The sequence below is a fragment of the Perna viridis genome, chromosome 13 (genome assembly GCF_037379345.1).
Source record: "Perna viridis isolate PV_CMFRI_1.1 ecotype Kerala chromosome 13, ASM3737934v1, whole genome shotgun sequence".
In the NCBI taxonomy this organism is placed as follows: domain Eukaryota; kingdom Metazoa; phylum Mollusca; class Bivalvia; order Mytilida; family Mytilidae; genus Perna; species Perna viridis.
In genome coordinates, this window is record NC_142457.1 from 15,383,127 (window position 1) to 15,398,847 (window position 15,721).

The 15,721-nt window shown below is 31.6% G+C and overlaps 1 protein-coding gene across 1 annotated transcript; it reads right to left on the reverse strand.

The window, feature by feature from the left end:
• LOC148599722 (bax inhibitor 1-like) lies at nt 1-15,172 on the reverse strand. The gene is made up of 8 exons (XM_088557344.1): nt 15,047-15,172; nt 12,912-13,020; nt 11,816-11,985; nt 9,944-10,041; nt 8,127-8,206; nt 6,097-6,197; nt 4,345-4,414; nt 1-1,636 (listed from the first exon to the last, which is right to left on the reverse strand). The coding sequence occupies exons 1-8, from the start codon at nt 15,115-15,117 to the stop codon at nt 1,619-1,621; spliced, it is 717 nt and encodes a 238-aa protein (XP_088413470.1). The 5' UTR covers nt 15,118-15,172; the 3' UTR covers nt 1-1,618.
• Between the last annotated feature and the right edge of the window lie 549 nt (nt 15,173-15,721).

Consider the following 15,721-nt stretch of genomic DNA (forward strand, 5'->3'; position numbering starts at 1 on the left):
TTTTATCAAACATTTTTTTATTACCAGAATAAACAATAATAATGAAAAACAAGTAATTTTCATTGAGCACATTTTTGAAACAATAATGTATTTTTAAAGTGTCAAACCAGCCAGGCGATACCTATTTAAAGCACGAGATTAAATAACCTAGGTTCTTCTAAGAAAACAAAATGTACAAAAAAGCATTATTTAAATCTATCTAAATGTTATTGGAGTTCTCAAAGGAATCCAGAGTAAGAATACCATTATGACAGTGTAGCATAATGTTACCATCCAAATACTGTACAAAGTTTCATATAGAATTTCGAAGTGAAATTTTCCTAGCATAATCTCTTAATATCAAATAACTTGAATTTGAAAATTTAAGTAAGAACTCAACTTGAGATTTGTTTTTTAATCTTAGGCTTTGTGTATTGAATTCCAATTTAGGCAATTATGGCAATAATGTGCTCATAGAAAATACAGCACAACAATAATAGTAATATAATCTTTCAGGATAAATTGTTACAGACATTCCTACAGTTAACTGTGCAACTGAAGTGGGTATATTGTGCTACATACAAAACAATTCATTAAAATGAAGCAGTTTTCTTCAATGAATAAAGTTTGATTAATATAATGAGAGTAGGTATGGTGTAAAATCTTTTAATATGCCCTTAAGGAATATTCTATCATAACTTTACATCATATTATTGAAAAAAATGTCATAGGTTCCAGATGTTCAAAAGAACCAAGAATATGATTTGCATGGAAAATAAATCAATACAGCTGACACTGTTGAAAAATGTACATGTAGGTCAGCAGGTCAGGGTTCTGGGTGCACTTGTTAGGTAAACTTTCCACTATTGACTAAGAAGTGTAGGGTCCAAAAGCTAAATTATTTTGGAATTTTACTACATGTAATGCAAAATTAAAAATCAGAAATTTGGACACTGGACCAAAAACACAAGAATCCTTGGAAAAAAATTAATCAACTGCGTAGTGAAAACTTTATAGATAGAAGAAAACAGAGTGAGAAAGGGAATAGAAATAATGAATTTAAATATCTAATATTTTCAAAAGCATCCCACAACTCAAAACATAACTGATAATAAGAATGATTTAACCATTACCATGAATAATATATCATATTTAGTATGCAAATGGGAGCATAACAAGGCCTCAACATTGTTCCATCATATTGAATTTCTGAAAGCAGATTTAAATTTAATCTTCATTTGGAGTTTTCCTGTGGAAACCTAATTTCTTTTTTTAAATCATAGAAAACTGCTTTATAGAATAATATATTAATGTAGTAATTTTGAGAAAAAAATAATTATTAAACTAGCAAAAAAAGAAGAAATAATTAGTGTTGCATTAAACAGTCCAAGGCCAATTCTGTAGCTTGTTTTATCTGGTCTTTTAGCAAAATCATTTTAGGAACTTAACAAACCAAAACACAAAAGAAAACTGCCGATTACAAGTTTTACTTAACAAACAAAAAATCTAAAAAAAAATAATGAATACAGTTTTTACGTGTTGGACGTTTTCCTCTTGAAATTCTCAATACAGTTACTTATAAATGTTTTTTATGCAGTTACTCTGTAAAGCACATCAGTCCATATATTTCTGCTTCTCTTTAATTCTTCTTCTTTTCCTGAAACAAACAATTGGAGGTAAAATAATAAAACAATATGATAAGGAACATAATATCTTTTTCACAACAATACATGTACAAGTAACACATCTCAATATTAAATTTAATATCAAATGCTTTTTTCTCCAAATCATTTTCTATCCAGCCAACGTGGATCGGTAGTAACAGCGCTCACCTTAAGCCATTAGCCAGAGGCTAGTAAAGATTGATTTGGGCTGGTGAAATGATGTGTATTTTCTTGTTTCGGGATATTCAGTAGAATCTTAATCAGACACACTTTACAATCTTTTATTATATAGATAGCAGTGATTTATGGATTGTTCCCTGTGAAAAAAAAAATCAATAATTCACACTGAAATAAATTCAGTTATTTCACCCTCACACTTTCTCCCGCCAAAACTTCACGAAAAATCAATCTGCCGTTCACAAAATATAAAATTCATATTGACCAAAATAACAATGAATAATGGCAGAAATCTATATAATAAATAGGATAATCAATTGGTTATCGTGAATAACCAAAATATGATCACTCGTGTCAAGAACGCATAAAGATTTAACTTGTATGCTGAACAAGTTCTGCACACTCATTTAATCTATAGGCGTTCTTCGGCACTCGTGATCATTTTTTGGTTCTTCACTCTTTCCAATTAATTATCCTATTATTAATATCAATTTAAATTTATTTTCAACCTCAGTAAACCAAACATCTGTCTAAACCAGAAACATACAATCAATAAGGGGTTCACTATAGACAAGTTTCACTGTATAAGCTTAATATGTATCTTTCTGAAACATGGTTTTTAATAAGATCTGCAGATTGCTAATCAATTTAAGAACCTCAGGATGCTATTTGGAATGATAATAATAATAATAAATAATTAGTTTATCATAGTGTCACATACTTGATCATACAAAGAAATATTTACAATAAAACATTGCATATATAAAAGATCAAATATCCAGCCTTAGTAGACTTACGAGACATTTATTTACAAACAAAACTAAAAACATTTAAATTTCAGATATCACAACGTCCTTAAATTACCAAGGGTTAATTTTCAGAGGCGAAATTTATTTTATAATTGAAACATTATTAACCAATTTTCTTTGTTATAGTTATTCATATCAGTGGTAAATGATATATATATTTATCTATTTTTTATTTATTTACTTATTTTTTTTTTAATTTTGATAACTAACTTTTAATGCAGCTTATTATATATTTTAGGAAAGATTTAAGTGATCAGTTCTAATTGATTTTTAGTAGTTGGAAATTGATGTTTTAGACACTTTTAAAGGGTATAATTTGAGATTATGATACGTAGATATATTTTTTTAAAATATTTTTTTAAATCGTTAAAACATTATCAGACTGGTTTAAAATAGGTAGACCTAGGGTAAGGGACACAACTCTTAAAAATCATTGGAATGTTTGTATTCAGCATTTTACATCAATCTTAAGTAAGCATCTTATTAACTTGGATTCATTTTATTCTACTTAAAATGGAAGCTTGAGAGGCTTATTGAAATTGAATATGATACAAACATATCACTGATTTCATGAGTTATGTCCCTTACTCTAGGTCTATCTGAGAGTACTGCATGGTAATAAAGACTCCTACTGGAAGAAATTTCTGTTGAAGAGAACAGAATGCAAACGTCATGCATTATCTGTAAACAAGAAAAATGTGAAAAACCTAGTGTGCATTAATTTTCTAAGTCCAAGGCCAAAACTAAGCAAAATATCAATAGTCTAGACCAAAATTCAAACTTTATTCAGTTATGGCAAAATTCGTCAGACTGAAGGCAATGTCCGGTGTTTTTTCTCCTCTGTCTGGCAAAAAATTTCAGATTTTTTAGCTGAACATATAAGGAAAAAAGTCAAAAATTGTCATTCAGTCAAGTGCATCAAAAATCAATTTCACCATGACTGCTTGATTGTAACTTTCCAAGAACAGGACATCAAATTTAAATCTGCAAGCATGACAAAAAAAAAATGGTAGAAAACTGATTTGCTGGACAGAGTGCAAACCGCTGGTATAAAGAAGATAAAAATAGAAGCTCGAAGGAGCCAGAAATTTTACTTTGAATAGCCGTTGAACAAATCAAACAACCTTTCAAAGAAAGGTGCAGGAGATACCATTTAAGCAAAATGAAGGATATTAATGTTAGTTTTACATAAAATGCACTACATCATGTACATAGGGATATTATAATAATAGTCTCTTATGACAGGTCATTACTGAATACAGGTGATCGCTCAGACAGGTCATAACTGTATACAGGTATTCACTAAGACAGGTCATTACTGAATACAAGTATTCACTATTAGACATGTCATTACTGAATAAAGGTGGTCACTAAAACAGGTCATTGCTGAATATAGGTGGTCGCTAAGACAGGTCATTGCTGAATACAGGTGATCACTAAGACTGTACAATACTGAAAACAGGTGGTCGCTAATACAGGTTTGACTGTATTTGTCACATGATCATATCTGTACTGTTACAGTGTTCTAGGATTCACCTTTCCCGTCACCTGAGGCAAGTATAATTTCGGTCACGGAAAGTTATTTTTCAACTGCTATGTTCCCTTGGAAAGCAGATTTTGATGAATGGAAAGCCGATTTTCATGTGGAACTTTCCCAGGGAAAGTGAGAATTTTCTAAATTTCTAGTACACTGTAATACATGCAGCACTACTTACCTTTTTTGACAGAATGATCATCAGTTTGCGGAAAATGTTAATGAAGTCAAGGAACAAGTCAACACTGTGCCTATAAATAGAAACAAATAGACGCCTCTTATTTCTTGTCAATTGTTTCATTACATATTACTATGAAATTAACTATTTCTGGCCCAACTCTCATAACCAGGGGTCAACTTTACACAAAGTCCAAGTGTAAAATTGACATGTCACAACAGAAAAAAGCATTGTGACAACTGTGCCAAACAACTCTACAAAATTTTCAATAATTCAAAGACATCTTAGAGCTTACAATTATGTCTACTTGGTACTCTGGGCAGAAGACAGAGCCTTTTCTAAGCCCTGCGTAACTTCAGAATGAATAATTAATTCTACTTCACTAAAGCTTACTATTTCCACAAATGGATGGTTAATTCTTCCTTATTCAACTTACTATTTCCCCCAATGAATGATTAATTCTTCCTTATTCAAGCTTACTATTTCCCCCAAAGGATGATTAATTCTACCTTATTCATGCTTACTATTTCCCCCAATGGATGATTAATTCTACCTTATTCAACTTACTATTTCCCCCAATGGATGATTAATTCTACCTTATTCAACTTACTATTTCCCCCAATGAATGATTAATTCTACCTCATTCAACTTACCATTTCCCCAATGGATGATTAATTCTACCTTATTCAACTTACTATTTCCCCCAATGGATGATTAATTCTACCTTATTCAACTTACCATTTCCCCAATGGATGATTAATTCTTCCTTATTCAACTTACTATTTCCCCCAATGAATGATTAATTCTTCCTTATTCAAGCTTACTATTTCCCCCAATGGATGATTAATTCTACCTTATTCAACTTACCATTTCCCCAATGGATGATTAATTCTTCCTTATTCAACTTACTATTTTCCCCAATGAATGATTAATTCTTCCTTATTCAAGCTTACCATTTCCTCTAATGGATGGTTAATTCTACCTTATTCAAGTTTACCATTTCCCCCAATGGATGATTAATTCTTCCTTATTCAAGCTTACTATTTCCCCCAATGGATGATTAATTCTGCTTTATTCAAGCTTACCATTTCCCCCAATGGATGATTAATTCTACCTTATTCAAGATTACTATTTCCCCCAATGGATGGTCAATTCTTCCTTATTCAACTTACTATTTCCCCCAATGGATGATTAATTCTACCTTATTCAACTTACTATTTCCCCCAATGGATGATTAATTCTACCTTATTCAACTTACTATTTCCCCCAATGGATGATTAATTTTTCCTTATTCAAGCTTACTATTTCCCCCAATGGATGATTAATTCTACCTTATTCAACTTACTATTTCCACAAATGGATGTTAATTCTACTTATTCAAGCTTACCATTTCCCCTAATGGATGATTAATTCTTCCTTATTCAAGCTTACTATTTCCCCCAATGGATGATTAATTCTACCTTATTCAACTTACCATTTCCCCAATGGATGATTAATTCTTCCTTATTCAAGCTTACCATTTCCCCCAATGGATGGTTAATTCTACCTTATTCAAGCTTACCATTTCCCCCAATGGATGATTAATTCTACTTTATTCAAGCTTACCATTTCCCCCAATGGATGATTAATTCTAATTTATTCAAGCTTACTATTTCACATAATGAGTGAACAATTCTACTTTATTCAAGCTTACTATTTCCCCTAATGGACAATCACTTGACTATGCAATTCAAGTTTACTGTTTCTGGTACATACCAGATATAATCATCATCACCCATCTTTCTCTTCTCAACAATCAGCTGTGTGTCGTACAGAACAAAGCCACAGAAAATCAGCAGAGTAATGTGGAGGTACACCTTCAAAAGAATAAACAACAAGTGAGTATGTTTCTGCCTTTGGTGTAACATGTGAACATTTACTAGTGCACCCTTGTTATACCATCCCTCTTCAATGGTGGTCCCTCACTTGTCACACTTTTTCAAGGTCCTTTTTTTACAAAATTACTATAGTTTCTATATATAAACATTTCCTTGATCTATCGCCACCCTTGCATATCGCCAAAATTTGGCCTGGTCACAAAGATGGTGATATGTCGAGGGGGCACAAATAAGGGCACAAATTTCATCTGTGGACTGTTATAGTAGAATTTGAATATCACCTAATAATTAATGGGTCATTCCCTACAAATTTTGTAGTTGTTTTATTCACTTCTTGAACAGGTTAATATTTTGCAATATCACACCATTGGACAATGTGATAGGAACAAGCTATATACAAAATTTTTCATTGTGATTGGTTGTGTGGTTGTTTTGAATTGTCTAGTCAATAACCTCACCTATTTTGCTACCATTATTACTTGGGGTAGTACATTTGTATGTTATGCTAATTTATACTATAACTAAATCAAACCTTGAAATCTTACAGGATTCATTGTACAATGTACCTCTACTTTGTTAAATATTTTATTTGTATTCCTTCTTTTTTAGGGCTGGGAATAATATATATTGTTTTCTAATATTCCAAGAAGGATAACTCAATATTTATTACTATTTCAAAGCCGTACTTTGGAACAAGTAATTATTTATCATTTAGAAAAATTTTATAATACAAGATTAGATAAAATTAATCCTAATCATATACTTGGGTTTTGATGGGCTGAAAAGCTACATTTAAAAAGGTAGCAATTTTTTCTCATACATAAATTTGCAATTTTTGTGGCTGAACAAAGAAAATCTTAAAGTGCAGCCAATTATCAACTGAATACAAAATTTCTAATAACTCTAATTGAGAGTTCTTATACAAATGTAACTTAGCTGTCAAAATTGTATGGGAAAGATGTATTATTAAAAGCCAAGGACATAAAGTATACCCTTTTCAGAAGTTGCAAAATGTCATCCTGTAATGAATAATGTACAATGTACATGTACAAATGTAACTGACAATTGCTACTTTGTCCCAGTCACACAGATAAAACATGAAGTTGCATACATTTTCGCGCTAGGTATAACCCCTACTGGTACTAAAAGTTGATATCGAAAAGCAACTGAAATTGCATATGCCCAATCTATACGAAGGCCAACACAAAAATTTAAAATCAATCCATCCATTAAGAGGCAAGGTAACTGTGACAATATTCAGATGGATGGAAAGATGGACAAGGTAATTTCAGTGTACCAGCCACTTGTTAAGTTGGAGTAAAACCTACAGCATAGTACTCTATATAGAATATCTCAGGAAGGTGTGTGTGCCCTGCCCTTTTTGACGGCTCTTAAAGGTACCCTGACCCTTTTGCAACCTGGTTTTAATAGATTATAATTCTCGCATAATGTGTGTTCATCAAAATTGCTTTTAAAGTGCTATGTTTCCCATATATATAACCAAGATTTGATAGGCTTGGTAGATTAGATTTTTATTTTTTTTTAAATAATTTTCTTTTCCAAACATGAAAGCCATCTGAAATATTTTTTTTTATCGAAATTAGTTCAGAAATGGCATTTCATTATTTCTGATCTTTGTATATTATTACCGGTACCCATATTGCTATGTTTTCTGACACAGTTTAACAAAAAGCTCCTATAAAAAATAATCTGTTCATATACTGAAAACATTGAGTCATCTGAATAAGCTTGCAAATGAGTATGGGAGGAAACAGTTGGATATACTTTCTTTGTTTTTTGAGGTTGGAATAAAAAAGTAAGTAGGGGGTCTGACTGGTAACTGGAAATACATTTTTTTAGGCCTTACCCTATCCCTTCAAAAACTGCACTGAAAACTACAACACTTACATCAAAGATAAGTTCTGATCTGAAGAAAATGTTCATCAATCCCAACAGGAGCATCCAACTGAGGCCAGACATCAGAGTACCTGTAAAAACAGAAATTCTAACATCAGGCCTGAATTAAACAGACATGATATTTTACAGACAACCAAAAAAGCAGAAATTGTTAAAATAGGAAGTAAACATAGAGTAAATCGAGATTTGAAACAGCAGGAGTCTGCCTTGAAGTGGTAGAAAATAATCAATCTTTTACTAAAGTAATGTTTGTTTGACCTTTCACGGCTCATAATGTTTATTGTGGGTAGATGCATGCACTGTAGGTAGGAAATAATTTTGTTTACACAACCAGAAAATAAATTATCAATTCATTGTGAAATACAAATATCTGTGTCAAAATAGATCTTTGTTGTACCTTGAAGAAAATTTGGTTGGTTTATGTTGGGGCAAGTATCACTAATTTGACAAAATGATCAATTTTGCACAAATTTTAGCTATTTTGGAAAAAAAAAAACTCAACCTAGTGTGGGGGGGGGGACTAAAAACACCCCTATGTGTACTAAGTCCTTAAGCCTCATTATAGAGCAACATTCATGGTAAATTGTCATAAAAATGTTGAATTTCATTTGACAACATTGTAAATTCTATAGCATCATTCATGAATTTTGAATTATATTTGATACATGTAGTCTTGTAAATTCAAAAGCAACATTCAATTAACTTTGTATCTAGCTAGTTTTAAAGCAACATTATGCATAGATTAATTATAACAGAATGGAATTAACTGAACTTTTTCAGAATTTGTGTAGGAATAATCCAGAATCTAATCCAGACATCGATGACAATGAAGGAGAAATTCAAGTTACAACTGTTTGAAAAATGACATTTTTGTCTATGTAACATACTAAAAAACTTTGTCCCCATCAAAGACAAATGGGAGAAGTGGGTACAAGTGCCAGGGGTGATTTTAAGAGGTCAACAAACAAAGCGGAAATTGGAAATAGGAAGTAAATATACAGTAAAAAAGAACTGTAACGGTAAAATCCAGATTTGAAATAACGGAATGCTGCTAAAAAGCGGAAAAAAATCATCCCTGAAGTGCTCATTTCTCCCTCTAGATTAGGCCCAGGGCATCAATCACGTCTTGATGTCTAAAAATCTTTAAATAAATTATAAATACATATCTTTATGATATGATCTTTAATATTATACTGTAATAAATATCTACATGTACCTGTATATTTCAATAGAAAAGTCAGAGAAAACAACTGTGCAATAAATCATAGTATTTTCTGGGAAGTTAAAGTATTATAATTTTGGGAAAAAGTCAATGCATTCAAGTACTGGCAGTGTTTGACAACCACTTTTCTGGCTACATTATGAGAGAAATATTAGGTAATTCTCAACAGTATTTTGTGTTCCTGTCTGTAGGACTAATACAATTTTAAAAATTAATTTAAGTAGCCCAAAGTACTAGTGTACCAATTGAAACTTTAAAATTAGGTAAGCACAAAACTACCAGACCACTGTTAATGTCAACCCTGATTGATTCCCAATATGATAGCATAGCTGTCAAGTTAAAAAAAGATTTGGCAAAAGTAAAGTCCAACTTGTAACTGTTAGCTTACTTAGAGCTTACTTTTAAAATAGTAACAACAAGCAGACTATTATACTGCAGTTTTTGTATAACCAAATATTTCACATGCCAGTGGCGTAAACGGCAGTAAGTAAGTAAAATATTTCACAGAACATCTTACCCTACTTTTGCCAGAAACATTTCAGTATTTATTAACATGTACTGAGTCCTTGCACAGAGGTATACTTGCCTCCCATATAAAGGAATGATCTATTTGTGTTGTAAAGGGCTGCCAAGGAGAAACTGACAAAAATCACAACTGATGCCATGAAAGCTGTTGAAATAATGCTAAAAGAAAAAGTAAATACATGTAGATTATTGCTTACAATATCAATTACAAGTAGGTCTGTCATAAACAATTTTACATCTTAACCATAAAACAGTGATTTACATCTTTACATCATAATATGTATATGTACGTGTACATGTATGCTTACTCCAAAAAAGTTTTACAAATTTCAAAATTCCATCATTGGCTGCATATAATATTATAGAGGACCAAGTTCTCATAACTCATAATATACACTGTAACATTAAAAGCACTGAAGAGCCTGATTTCAGTCTTACAGGAAATTACTATACAGTGGAACTACAGGATTTATGGATTTAATGCAGGAAAAATAACCAAATAGTTCTGAACAAAACAAACTGAATACAGAGTAAGCTAGTTTGAATCTGAACATATGGAACAACTTATGGACTCAAAAACAAGTAATCCCAAGTCTAGCAGAACTTAAGTCATCATCGCTAAGGACACTCTAGCTTAAAACTTTGTCCTCTTGCAGGTTTAACCTGCCTCGTATTATTTTTCTTCCATGTCAAGCACTCATCTTTGGTATGGATATTTTAAGTTCATAGAGTGTTTTATACTTTTAAGTTATCTGTGATTTGGTTAGTTCCTCTACTTCTTTTTGATATCACAACGTCAACGATGGCTAATGAGATATGAACTAAAGAGCGAGATGAAAATTCTCCATTTTGATCGGTTGTGTGGTTGTGTACTATTTTTTCATAAATCTGATTGGTCAAAAGTGGTGTTGTGAGATTTCTAACCTTGCTCTCCAGACACTATAGGTGACACAATACAGGAAGGATTGCTAGAATTTCTGCCATACCAGATGACAAATGTCAAATGGGCAAAATATTTCACAAGGATCATACAGAAAAAGGTTTATAACTTGTGAACGTTGAATATGGCAAAAATATCAACTTGTGTTATTAAATTTCAACATACTAACAAACTTGGGAAAGTTGGTTGTTACGATGTCGAAATTAAATAGTTTGAGTTGATATTTTCTGATATACCACTTTCACTCATTATGAAATCTATAAATATTTCACAAAAAGTGGCAAGTGTAAAATTGAATATGAAAGATCCAAGGAATATATGCGGCAATTTCAAAACATACAAAAGATATAACAATTCCACCTTTTCGAGGAACTGACTTCAGAAAACACATAGAGTTTGTTTATGTTTTTAATTTTTTTTTAGTAAAGCAATTAACTTGTATATATTGTCTCTACAATAACACCTTATCAGTACTGCTGGAAATCGAACAATGAACATTAAAAAAAAATAAAATAAAAAAAAAATATACATGTACATGTTTGCTATACATTACTAATACGTGTAGGTGTTCATATGTAGCCTCAATTTAACACAAATAACTATATATAGATAATACAAAATGTATTAAGTAAAGGATCCTTCATCTGACATGTGATGGTTATCATTATGTAACATACATATACATGTATTTAAAGATCCGTTCTGTTGTTGTGTATTATTGTTTAAATCATAAATGTACATGTACATGTACATGTATCATTGCCCCTTGGAAAATAAAGATTTTGATCCATGCTTTTTGTAAGTTACATGTACATGTACAGAACAAGTACATTATTCTTGAGTTAACAAATGTTTAATTTGTCAGAACTTTGTGATGCTTCATTATGCATACATGTAGTACAAAATGTACACATTGATTACTTCAATTTTAGTGCAGTGTGTGTACATATGTATTTCAATAACAATTTTTAATAGGCCAATCATACAATATACCTTGGGTCAACATCAATGGCAAAATCCATGACTGGTCCCAGAGAAAGACCTGACAAGAAAGCAAACCCTGTCAGGATACCCAATCTCTTCATCTCGTTCTCTTTAGAATGGTGAGTTGATGCCAACCAGATCAGTAGCCCAATGGAGCCAATAGCTGTCAAAAACCCAGCCTACAATTTCAGGTAGCAATTTCATCAGTAAGTAATAAAATGCTGGGCACAGCTGAACACAACCGCAGAGGTCCAACCTTAAACAGTTGGGGTAAATATGGACACATCATTTAAGCTGGATAGAGGACGATAGTGGTGTTTAATATAAATTTCAGTGCTCACCTTTAGCCACTAGCCTGAAGCCCGTGGCTAGTAAAAATTGGTTCAGTGAAATGATGTGCACATTTTTGTTTTGGGCTAGTTGAATCCTATACAGTTCTCAATTATTCGGGCTAGTCATTGAGAATTTTGGAAAAAAAAGACAGAATTTGAGCTTTGGATTACTGATAGCCTGAATTCAATCTGACAGGAGGCCAACCTGTAATATATTTAGCAGGTAAGGAGCTTTCCTAGTTTTGTATCTTTAACCAAAACAAAACAAAACGTTTATCTGTTAAAAGGTCACATTTTAAAAGTTTTGTTAAATTATAAAGATAAATCCAAACTTTGGTGTATGGCATGCTGTTGTACTAATTTTCAAAGAGATCTATTCATTTATAGTTATTGCCAGATGTCATTAAAATCCTTGTTTCTGGCCTCCTTTTTACCCCTAATTCCTGAACATCATGAATGTAAAATTCTTGTTTTTAACCCCTAAAATTTAGGCTAAATGGTTTGAGTCACAACCCCAATAATCAATCCAAGCCTTTCTTTTACAGTATGGAACCTTGCAGTACAATTTCATGATACTAAGAGATAAGGCAATTATCAACGACAATGTCAAGTAAAAATGACTCTGGAAGTAAAGATATAAAGAATAAAATTAGTTTTGAATGTCAGGACAGAACATCACATCTGGCACAAGTCAGACTCGTTGATATTTTTTGTCTGGACTTGAAAATTTGTTATTCTGCATATATTTTGAGAACCAAAGCATGCTGACTTACCCTCATCAAACCAGTAAAGAGGTGGACATAGGCTCCAACTGCTGCAGCAATCATGGAGATAGAAAGTGTGCCATAAACTTTCTTCAAGTGTGATTGTACATTGGGTTGTCTACAAAAATAAATCTATGATTCAATGTGTACACATTTAATAGGGCTGTAACAATACACCTACAAAATGTACCTCACAGTCACAATACATGTACAAATGTACGATGCATATCGTGATACAAGGGTGACAATATGATACATTTCGTTATGATATACAACAGCATGCTGTCCTATATATTTTCATCAAGTCATACTTTACTATTTGCATAGTAATTTCATAAATTCATTTTTTTTAAAAAGTATTTTGACCTGTATTCTGTTGAATCAAAACTTCAGTCAAATGAATCATAAAATGCTATTGTGTCATGATACATCAATTGATATGGTAAAGAACCATTTCACCCTTAATACTGAACAATTCAAGCCATGTAATCAATAGACTCTGTCACTCATTCATCCATTTCTTTCTTTATTCATAATAATATTTAATTTTATGTTGTGTACATCTGTGTCATACAACTGTTATGACAATACAACATGTACAAATGTACATTTGTACATGTATAGTTTTGGAATTTCAGCTATATGGCACTTGGTTAAACTGGAACCATGCATAGTCAAATCGTCACCCAGTCTGGTTAAATTGGCAACCAACAAAAGATTGGCAGAGGAAGAACAACCTTTGGATAGTATTAAGGAAAGACCTGAGAATGACTGAAATAGCAGAATGAAACAACTGTAACTACTGTATATCAAATATTGCTGTACTATCTGGGATAGGCAGGCTTCCTTTATATTTTGATATTGTATCATCAATGTTATGTTATCTACAAAGAATGTATCACTGTAGCTCAGAATTATTAAAAGAAGCATTCATACATGTATACATGTATGTTGTAAGAATATGCATGAAAATAATATTTATACTTGGTACTCCTCTTTTAAATTCAGAATCTTATTTCAAGGACTTTCAATTTATGAACTAAAAGGACTGATATTGCAAAAGCTGAAGTCACTCTAGTTGGGAAAGAGTCAAACAACTGAATACATACATATACATGTAGAAAAAACAAAAAACTAATTGACAAATTACACATACTTATTTACTAATACATGTAGTTTATTATGTTCGACAGCGACGATCTCTCGGAATAAACATAATAGTACAATCACATTTTTAGACTACATTCCCACCTACTTTGAGGGTTATTCATGATTATATTGTGTATTGGTACATTTTTCTAAAATAATTGTAATCATTGTATTAATTTTTTCCACTGAAGAGGGTCCATGATTGGTGAATAAAGCTATATTATCTTGCATTGTATCTTAGCTTATATAATGACAAGTTCTGTTCTGTTTCTCTTTCCAATTAATACATTTTCAGTATTTTAACATCATACACAACAATAAATTACAGATAAAACACATAATATACATGTACAATGATATTTAATTCAAATATTTTATAAGATAAATCAAACTAAAGTACAATGATAATGTTAAGTTGTCGATTTGACCAGGTCCTGATACGAGTATTTTTTTTAAGATGCCGGATTAACCATAAGAACATGTGCCAATTAAACCAAGTGCCGATTTGACTTGTTAACTATTTTTGTAACATGAAAATAATATCAGGCAATTTCATGAGGACATAAAACTTTCTATTAATAAATTAATGTTTTTGACCATACTGGCATACAAGTGTACATGTATACAATACAGGAATATTTTGAATTAAGAAATTGGTTCAACCATATTGTCAGCAGCTATGATTACTGGGACCCTACATGTGTCAAGCCTCTTGTATAAAATAGCCATATGACACTGTCAGTGTCACTGGCACATCTAATTTTTATAATCACTTATATCACTATTAAGATTCAGTTTGAATTGTGTATGCTCAGTGGAATTAATGAAATTGTGGCTATCATTTTCTAAATAGAATTCAAATGCAAAGAATGTTTCCTCTTCCTCAAGTTTCGATTTCAAACTTATGACGTGACAGATAACATGACATAATATTCGCCATTCGTGTCGAAAAAGTCAAAGCTCTATCGTAAATGAAATAATTTAAAAGTACTTACAAATGGTCGAACTTAAAGACTGCCTCTGGAAAAAGGTTATCGTTGTCTCTTCTATTGGCAAATCTCGACATTTTGTTATTGTTGCCCGACACAGATTTCAGAAAGTCGGTTAATTTAGCCGCTTACGAAATGTATAAAAAATGTGGCTTACGTCCTTAAAAAATACAGTTTTACAATAAAAATTGTTAAAATAGTTAATTAAGAATTAAGTCGGTGTAAAACAAAATATTTTTTCACAGTTTTTTATTTAGACACCCGAGCTTTAGTATTTTTCGTTCTATAAATGTGATTATTGCATATATATTTATAAAAAAAAAGTTTACTTTAACCAATCAGAAAATGCCACCTAACCCACGTGATATATGATGGTTAACCAGTGATAATATTAAATTGGTAATACCAGTTTTAGATCTTTCTTGATTTATTTTTAAGTCCACATTTTCTACATATTTATAAAAAATATGCGAATTCAAAATACCAATCTGACCCAACATTCCTACATGAAATGAAAAGCTAATATTTACTGTTAGGCCCGAGACACCAATTAAAGGTTTACATGTACAATGTATCTAATTGAGCCTTTTTCGTCCCCCTTCTGTTATTCGCCGTGTTTTGTGCGAATGACCAGAAACTCCTCCAAAATATGTTTTCGTGCTCCGAAACAGCGTTCGTAAC

What these genes read in the sequence shown, in the direction of transcription:
- LOC148599722 (XM_088557344.1), bottom strand. Translation starts at nt 15,117, where the DNA reads ATGTCGAGATTTGCCAATAGAAGAGACAACGATAACCTTTTTCCAGAG. An exon ending in GTCTTTAAGTTCGACCATTT is followed by an intron (nt 13,021 to 15,046) that starts GTAAGTACTTTT and finishes TTATTTTTGTAG; the next exon opens with ACAACCCAATGTACAATCAC. An exon ending in GGTGATGATGATTATATCTG is followed by an intron (nt 4,415 to 6,096) that starts GTATGTACCAGA and finishes TTCTATTTATAG; the next exon opens with GCACAGTGTTGACTTGTTCC.